Raw genomic sequence first — 8,858 nt, forward strand, 5'->3', positions numbered from 1 at the left:
TTGCACCTTGCTTTGCTTAAGAAGCTCATCCAGCTGTTCTGAATCATAAGGTTTGTGGGACAGGTGAATTAGTATGCGCCAATGTGTTGGTGGATCTTTGATGCTTGATTTGTATTCTGGAATGCATGCACAACTAGAATTTTTGCATTTGTATTCTGGAATACAAGCACAACAAGATTTTGTGCATTTGTATTCTGGAATACAAATCTACACAACAATTTAATGGCCATAAATTGCTTGGCTGGGTGGTGCACTACACTTGTGTAAGAGATTGGGTGTCCAAGGAGGTGTACTTTTGAATGTTCATAGCTGTGGTTTCTCCTTGCCCCCCTTTCAGAGCTCAGTCATGCTTGTGCCCCAATTCAGCAGGCCGTAACATTCAATGAACTCCTTACCATTACTGTTGATGAAAGTAACTGTTTGGTTGTCCTTCTCCTTGGTGTGGTAGCACTTGAAGTTCTTGATTACACATTCTACTTCGCCCTCCTCCATCGCCGGGGGTGTGCACAAGGTGTATAAACTTTGCTGCCATGTGGTGGCTGCCCAACCTGTAGTATAGGAGCATTAGGTGCCATGAACACCACGGAATTGGGCGTACGCCCCCCCCCATTAAAAAAAATCCCCCCTGAAATTTAATTTCATTGATCACTAACTGTTTTCCATTGATGTCCATACCTTGCATAGTCATGGTTTTTGCCATACTCAAGGTACCAGGGCAGCGTAGCCATGTTGCTGATGCTGCTAATTCTCTTCTTCACCTTGCTCATGATGGTGTGTTGTTCATGATATGTTTTTTTTTGTGCCCTGTATTCGAAATTTTCACTAATTCACCAGCATCACAAAACAGCAAACACGATGTGTTCCTTGTTGTTTTGAATCATCAACAAATCCTCCCCCTCTGTGCTGGCGCTTGTGGTGTCCCCTTGTCATCTGATCCTTTGTCAAACACCTTCTCACTGTTGTAATATTTCATTATATAGGGCAGGATTTCTCTTGCACTGCACTGATGTAGCTGCAACACTTGACTTGCTCTTGCCCTGCTTCCAACAGCCCATGGAGCCCACCACAGCCTCACTTGGCTACACCTGTTCCAAGATTTCAGCATCACTGACTGGTATGAGCTAGCTTGTTCGTTGTGAGTTGTGCTGCTCATGTATTCCAGAATATGAAGTTGCTGATTGGTTGTATTCTGGAATACATGCACCAACCTCAAATTCATGCAGGTGTGCGTGGGGGAGCTCTTTTCGAAACCTGGTTCTTCTTAGCAGGAAAAAAGTCACTTGTGAAGCCAGCCCTCACTGCCCTACATAAGGGTGAAAAGCTGACTGAGATTCAGGCAACAAAGATTTGGGATGTGCAGTCAGAGCACTGGTATGCCATGCTGCACTTCCAGTGTTGTTATGGTATCTCCTAACTCTTATACTCCTTATCAACAGGGCTGCCTGGGCTTGCACAGCACTGAAAAACAGAAGCAACAAGAGCACTGACGCGCTTTTTCACCACACTCTTACTCTTGATGCTTGTGGCCTCTCTAGGAATGGCAAGGACTACCTGGGCAACCTTGGCAGGTGTTTGTTGACAGATGCATAGCCTGTTGCCTTGTACCAGGCAGCACTCTTCTCCTCCTTGCTCCATCTCCCACATCTTTGGTGGATTGACAACTACAACAAGGGCTTCCAGAAGGCCCTGACTAAGCTGCAAGTCAGCAGTTATGTTTGCATTGATGGCACCTGTTTTGTTCTGGTTCTTTTAAAACAGTGTCCTGCTCATGCTACTCCTGCAAGACCCAGACAACACACCACTTTGCCAGAGCAGTTCTCCACTGAACATCTTGAACTCTTCATCTCCTCCTTTGATGATGGCATGCCCACTGACAATCTTTCAGTCTCACTCACCCAGGCACTGCAAGTGTGGAACAATCCTCTGTGACCACCAGGTGCTTGTACACCACGACAATTTGCAGCTGAGTGCTTAAAAGGTATGCCTGCCTGTTAGGATGTGCAACGTTGTGCCTCTAAATCAGTTGTGTTGTGCTATGCAGATGTAGAGTTTAGCAGTTCTCAGGCAGTGCCTCAGCCAACAAGTTCTACAAGGCTCACCCTTCTTCCTCACACTTGTGTGGTGTTGTTGACATCAACATCTTTTATCGCTTCTACCTGGTACTCTCCTTATGCGCCTTTCCCCAAAAAGGGTTGAAACTTTAGGCTTGGGACTATGGAGTCTGCCTGAGGTTCAACGACTTTGATGCTTGGTTTTGGTACTACAGGCGCCTCTTCCTAGTGTTTCTAGGTTTAGCTCCCAAGGGGCAGTACGCAAGGAGTTGTCTCCTCTACCTCCACCTCCTCAACCACTGGAAGGACAACAACCTTCCACTCTACACACATCTTCAGCATTCCATCTACTCCCTCAATGAGGAAGTGGGTGAGATGACCTTTGCACAGCTAGCTTGTACTGTGCTGGGTGACACTGACCAGTCTTCCATGGCCAAACTCAGGGAGGCGTACCAGGCTCAACCCTATGTTGGTGCTGTTACACCTGAGCAGATGACTGACACTCATTCCTCAGTTACTGATTTCCCACAGGAACTGAAGGCAATTGAGGAGCACCTGCAGTACACTCTGATCCAAGTTGAACTAGGGCTTTGGCAGCCATACTGGGTGCCTAAAGGTGCTCATTTACTCTCCCAAACTGTGTTCTTGCCACTTTATCACTGATTTTGTGGTGTTCAACAAACCTCAGCCAAAAAAAGCTTTACAATGAAGGAAGTTCTCCAGCACCCTGAGGATTGTCCACTGGACACTTCCCTAACACCCAGACTTCGCCCTTCATCCTTCAAACCAGCTTTGGCGGAAGTCAACAACTTCCTTAGCCAACAGCTACTTTCCAATACCTAGGTAAGCAGTTTGTATTCCAGAATACATTTCACCACTCTACTCATGCTTTTTTTTCTCACCATCAGAACATCTTCGCCCTACAACTTCCTTTGCCAACAGCTACTTTCCATTACCTAGGTAAGCTGTTTGTATTCCAGAATACATTTTCACCACTCTACTCATGCTTTTTTTTCTCACCATCAGAACGTCTTCACCCCATCAGAACGTCTTCACCCTCCAACTTCCTTAGCCAACAGCTACTTTCCATTACCTAGGTAAGCTGTTTGTATTCCAGAATACATTTCACCACTCTACTCATGCTTTTTTTTCTCACCATCAGAACATCTTCGCCCTACAACTTCCTTTGCCAACAGCTACTTTCCATTACCTAGGTAAGCTGTTTGTATTCCAGAATACATTTCACCACTCTACTCATGCTTTTTTTCTCACCATCAGAACATCTTTGCCCTACAACTTCCTTAGCCAACAGCTACTTTCCATTACCTAGGTAAGCTGTTTGTAGTCCAGACTACATTTTACCACTCTACTCATGCTTTTTTTTCTCACCATCAGAACATCTCTTCACCTCAGGCAACAGAGCAGTTATGAGCCATCAAGTTTTCCTTTCCTTCCCCTGATCCTAGATTTTGACATACACTTGTCTGCTTGTTCATCTGCCCTTTTTCCCTTGCAACAGTTTGTTGCACAAGCCGCCCCTCCATTTATGGTCCTTTCTCTTCAGAAACCAACTGGCGCACAGCCATTCAGGTGTGAGGATTTATTAGCACTTAGAAAAAAGCCACTTAGAGAGCCCAATCAAAACACAACAAACCTCACAACAGGATTGGGTGGAAGTAAACGGAAATGAGGTATCAACAGCAGGTAATTGGCTGCAAGGCCACGACAGGGCCAGGATGGCCTGGTTGACTGTCAGTTGTAGTTGTGCTCTAGTAGTCATCATGGTCCTTCTTGTGGCTGTTGCACTTGCGCTTGCACTGACAGTGGCACAGGCACTTCTTGCTGTACTCATGGTACATGCTGTTCTCAACTGGGTAGCAGGCTTGTTGTTGGCATAGTAGACGCCACATCACTTGCACTTGACTGGGTAGCAGCTGTGGGCGTCACGGTAGTACCACTGGTGGCTGATCTTGTGTGGGCAGCATCTGTTGTTGTTGCTCCACTGGCTGCTGTGGCACTGCTTCTTTTTGTCATCATACTTATCACTAGTGGTGTAGTAGTGCTTCTTCATTGAGGTGGTCTCCTTGGGGCACTCCTCAGTGGTTGAGGTAGTGTGGTGCTTCTTGGTTGAGGTGGTCTCCTTCCTGGTTGAGGTGGTCTCCCTCCTGGTGGTAGTGGTCTCCTTGGGCGTGGTGGTCTGCTTCTTTGTGGTAGTGGTCTCCTTGGGGCACTCCTTGGTGGTTGATGTGGTGTGGTGGTGCTTCCTGGTGGTTGACCTCTTGTGGCAGTTGTCATCGTGCTCTGGACAGATGCAGTACTTGTGGCACTTGCCCTCATCATCACAGTCCTCACCATCCTTGGTGTAGTTGCCCTTCTCATCTGGGTAGTACCTGTCATGAGCAAATGATCAGCAGGTACCTATGCTGGTGTTGGTGATGTATGTGTGCATGTGTGTGTACCTGTGGCCATCAGCGTAGTAGACACTGCAGCTGAAGTCCTTGGGGTAGCACTTGTTGCTGTCAAAGTAGTAGGCCTTGCCGTGGATGATCTTTGGGCAGCAGCCCTTGCCATCTGGCCAGTAGCTGCCCTTGCACAGCCCCTTGTTGTCACAGTGCTTGTCATCATACTTGTCATCATAGTTGCCGTTGGCCATGGCTGCAATGGTGAAAACAGTGAGGCTGAGAGCCACAATGCAGAGCAGCTTGGTTGATGTCATCCTTCCCTGCACTGCACAGTTGCTGGAGGCGAGGGTGGACAGCCTTTTTGTGGTACTTGCTGGCCAATCAGACAGCGCCTGATTGAGTGCTTTGCTAGAGCTCAGAGTCAGCCAATCCTTGGCCACTGTGAGTGGGAACATAAAGCCTGTGACCTGTGTGTTTAGGGATGTGCTGTGTGATAACTGTAGGGGTGATGATAGCTGCCCAGGCTAAAGGCCATTGGGCATGAGTCACCCACCCACCCTGGTTGGCACTAGTGTGGGGTCATGAAGAGTTTGAGTTGGAACCCACTCTTTCACATCCTTGTGTTGAGCCTTCCCATGCTTTGGAACAGGGGACAAAAGCAAAACGTGGAAAAGAACGCACTTTGTTTGGCAAACTCAAACTTGTTTCGGAAATAGGGAGTTTTTCGTTTGGGAAACAGTCCTGAAAAAGTTTCGGGAACTGAGAAAACCTGAATTGGCTTCTTCCGCTTTCGCTTCGCGCACCACATACCTATCATTCCCCGTTTCCTTAGTAATCTGGTGAAGTGAAATTTCAGGTATGAACGTAGGGTGAAGTGAAATTTCAGGTTGCAGTGGTTACCTTAGTGACAGATCCCCTTTTGCCATTCGGGGGGGGGCACTAGTGCAAACACAAACTCAACCAATACTCTTGTGAGACACAACCCTTCTCACACTTGGCACGCATCTGTGTGATGTCAAGACTTCATTCCTTGAGACTGGTGTCAACAAAGGCTGCAGCCCCAAAAAAATGCAAGTGTGACTTGTAATTCATTTACTTCTCAGGGATGCCAATACAACATTCCTTTGTGAAATAGTGTTGTTACCTTAACGACAGAACCTGTAGTACCCTAACGATGGAACCTGTATGGTGTGTCCCCTAACAACAGAACCCATAGTGCCCTAACAACAGAACCTGTAGTGGCATCCCCTATAGCCTTTTGGGGGGGTTGCAAGTGCAAACACAAACTCAACCAATACTCTTGTGAGACACATATACACAGCCAATGGGGGGGGGGCACACCTGACTAACCAATGAAATGTGTGTATTTTAATATAAATAAACTGGTGCATGAGCACATAGGCCACAACAGCCACCACCCTCCACAACCACATGGAGGACAACATCAACCACCACCAAGATGAGGAGGAGGAGGAGGAGGAGGAGATTGAGATCTACCACCCACCCAAGTCACCAGTGATCACTAATGTGACACTGTTTGATAAGGGCTACCTTATGGAGAGATAAACAAGCTACTTGTACTCCAACAAGTATACCCCTGGTGCTCCCATGTCACCTTCCTTCATGGACACATGGCCAGCCTGGTGTGTGTTTACCACCTGTGCTTCAGACCTCAACCAGGGGTATGCTGTCCATGATCTGCAAGCCCAACATGGCAGGAAAAAGTACAGGTTTTACTTTTATTTTTATTTTCAATGGTTGTTTTCTTTTTGTGTTTCTCTCCCCTTGGCCTTGTGTTGTTACCCTGACAACAGAACCTGTATAGGCACTCTTGCTTTTATTCCTATTGTGTGGCAGTCATGCTGGCATGCGTAGCAAGGCCCACCTGTTCTTTGTGTACTTCTTTGAGCGTAGGTGCTTACACTCTATCACGCCAACACAGGCCCCACCAAAGATGGCGCCACAGTGGCCTGATAGGAGCCAATTTTTTGCAGTTGGAGGAGAGGCAAACAACACAACACACTCCACCACCCAGAGAGGCCAATTGGCTCACAATGGTGTGCCAGAGCATTGTGAGCACACTTTTGTGTCAGCCCCATAGATAGATGTTGGAACCAAACCAAACCTCTGGCATTCCTCTGCACACCATTGTACACACACTCCTGAGTGCACTCTCCCCAAGTGCATTAACCATCCATCCAGGTAGAATACCCCTGACACCAACACTGACTATGACAAGCCCATGATGATGACGCCCTCCCAGGCCAGCCCCACCATGACGACCAGCACCAGCAGTGGCTTGCCAATGACCTGGCCACTAACCTCCTTGGATGGGAAACACTGTTGACACTTGGTCAGAAAGGGCAACAAGAGGATGCTTCTTGTCAGTCTCCAACAGACCTGATGGTACAAGAACAACAAGTTGTCCAAGTGGTACTCTCCTGAGCCAACAGTTCCTTCCCTGTGGATTCCTCCAAGATGGTGATGATCAGCAGGAGCAGATTGGCTGCTGATAAGAAAAAGAACAAACAACACTTGAGTGTTTAGGCCTGTTGTTTGTTCTGTGGTCACCAAAAAGGAAAATGGTATTAAATCTGATTTTTTGAGGTCAGAAATTATTGGCTCCATATATCAACATCCCAACCCCAAACACATGTGAAGGGGCTGTTCTTTCATTGACATGTCAGCAATTCGACCTCCCAACGAGAAAAGTAATTTATTATTAATTTATTATTATTTCTAACCAAAATGACGATGTGTGGTTGTTGCACCAACGAAAATGGCGTGAAAAAACAGGTCACAGGATATCTGTGAAAAGTCGAAAAGAAAAGAAAAGAAAAATTTCATATTCACGGCCTATAAGAAATCGTACAGGAGATGCCTGTTAGCCAATGGGGCGCCGTTGCTGCTGCCCAGAAAAAAGAAGGTTCTGCGTGTCGCCACTTTGTACTTTCGCACAACATGTCTGACCTGCCTCCGCCCCTACCCACCCCGTCCACCGACGACGCATCGTCGATTACCTCTGCCCCCGTTCAACCTACCCTTCCTGGACAAACGATCTGGGGCATGACTATCGATGTGAGCGGCCTTCAGAATAGAATCTTTCAGCTAGAACGAGAGCTCCAGTTCGAGAAGAGGGAGAAGGAGAGCATGCGGGCCAAGTACGTGCTCGATCTCGAAGAGCGAGAAAAGAAGCACCGAAAGAAGATCAAGGAAATGGAGGGGGAGGTAGAGATGCTGAAGAAACAGCTCGCCGACAGCAACAGGGCGATAAGCGAGCTGCGATCAGAGATGCACAAAGAGATTGCAATCAACAAGCGCCAACGCGCACGTCTTCTCTGCGGATCAGTAGCGTATGTCTATATCGAGAGCGCGGGTACGTTCCTGCTTTTACCTTCTTCATTGGCCATTGCCTGACGTTAGCTTTTTTCATTATGCAGTTGAATTCGTCTTCCGAAATCGGTCGCGTCCACAGATTCGTCGCTTGAAGCGCGAATTGTCCACGATCGAGGATATCCAGGAAGAGCTGAAGGAAGATGTCGAAACGGCGCAATGGACGGAGTTCGCGACCAAGTTCTACGCTGACGACTACGACAACGTTCTGCAGAAGCTAGCTAAGGACCGGGTCAACATCGCACACCCAACGACTGAGGACGACGACAGCGACGGTGTTCCTCCCGAGAGGATGCAGGAGATCATCCACGAGGTGTACAACCAAAAGGCAAACCGTTCCCTGCGTGTCACGGCGGTGAGGTTGGTTGACTCTCTCGATTCTCTTCGTCGTGCTCTCGGCAAGTCGGATTTGTTGGGGTGAGCCACCCTGGCCGACTACAACATCCAGAAGGAGTCCACCCTCCACCTCGTTCTTCGTCTGCGCGGTGGCAACTAAGCGTGTTTCCTCCACCACTTCTTCCTGCAAATACAACAACACAACTGTTCATAACCACCTCTCGAGAGTTCGTCCCTTCGTGTGAAGGCAATGTCCCTTTTCTTGCTTGCACCTTTGCCTGTGGTTCCCGTCGCCCACACCACCGCGCACTGTTCTTGCACGCGCGTGTCGTGTCGTGTCGTTGGTCGTGCGGGATAGGGCAGCGCGTGCTGGGGGCGGCTACGCAGGCGAGAAGGTGCCTCCCATCCCGCAGGAGGTGCGCCAGAGCAAGATCAACGACCTCGACCGGAGTACTCCTCCACCGCACACGCCACACACCACGACACGCGCACACCGCACGCGCTGATCGCGGGAGTACAGATGGCAGGGCGCCACCCACCGCAGGGGTGAGTCTTGATGGTCATGCACGGTGTGTGAGGTGGGTGTGTGCGGTGCGTGTGCGGCAGGCGTGAGCGGTGGGCGTGTGTTACCGAGGGAGAGGTAGTTGTTCATGCAGTGCTCCTGGGTGCCCGTGTG

The 8,858-nt window shown here is 48.6% G+C and overlaps 4 protein-coding genes across 4 annotated transcripts; 3 read left to right on the forward strand and 1 right to left on the reverse strand.

The window, feature by feature from the left end:
• Positions 1-573: 573 nt before the first annotated feature.
• ACA1_275010 (uncharacterized protein) lies at positions 574-1,414 on the forward strand (the record flags this gene model as incomplete). The annotated part of the gene is made up of 3 exons (XM_004333877.1): positions 574-594; positions 1,051-1,114; positions 1,269-1,414. The coding sequence occupies 3 exons, from the start codon at positions 574-576 to the stop codon at positions 1,412-1,414; spliced, it is 231 nt and encodes a 76-aa protein (XP_004333925.1).
• Positions 1,415-2,426: 1,012 nt separating this feature from the next.
• On the forward strand, positions 2,427-2,714 carry ACA1_275020 (uncharacterized protein; the record flags this gene model as incomplete). Its single annotated transcript, XM_004333878.1, has 2 exons — positions 2,427-2,519; positions 2,583-2,714. 2 exons carry the CDS (start codon positions 2,427-2,429, stop codon positions 2,712-2,714), a joined length of 225 nt encoding a protein of 74 aa, XP_004333926.1.
• A 1,246-nt stretch (positions 2,715-3,960) lies between these two features.
• ACA1_275030 (uncharacterized protein) lies at positions 3,961-4,767 on the reverse strand (the record flags this gene model as incomplete). The annotated part of the gene is made up of 2 exons (XM_004333879.1): positions 3,961-4,441; positions 4,511-4,767. 2 exons carry the CDS (start codon positions 4,765-4,767, stop codon positions 3,961-3,963), a joined length of 738 nt encoding a protein of 245 aa, XP_004333927.1.
• Positions 4,768-7,414: 2,647 nt separating this feature from the next.
• On the forward strand, positions 7,415-8,267 carry ACA1_275040 (uncharacterized protein; the record flags this gene model as incomplete). The annotated part of the gene is made up of 2 exons (XM_004333880.1): positions 7,415-7,829; positions 7,894-8,267. 2 exons carry the CDS (start codon positions 7,415-7,417, stop codon positions 8,265-8,267), a joined length of 789 nt encoding a protein of 262 aa, XP_004333928.1.
• Between the last annotated feature and the right edge of the window lie 591 nt (positions 8,268-8,858).

Source organism: Acanthamoeba castellanii (genome assembly GCF_000313135.1).
Source record: "Acanthamoeba castellanii str. Neff unplaced genomic scaffold scf7180000084773, whole genome shotgun sequence".
NCBI lineage: Eukaryota > Discosea > Longamoebia > Acanthamoebidae > Acanthamoeba > Acanthamoeba castellanii.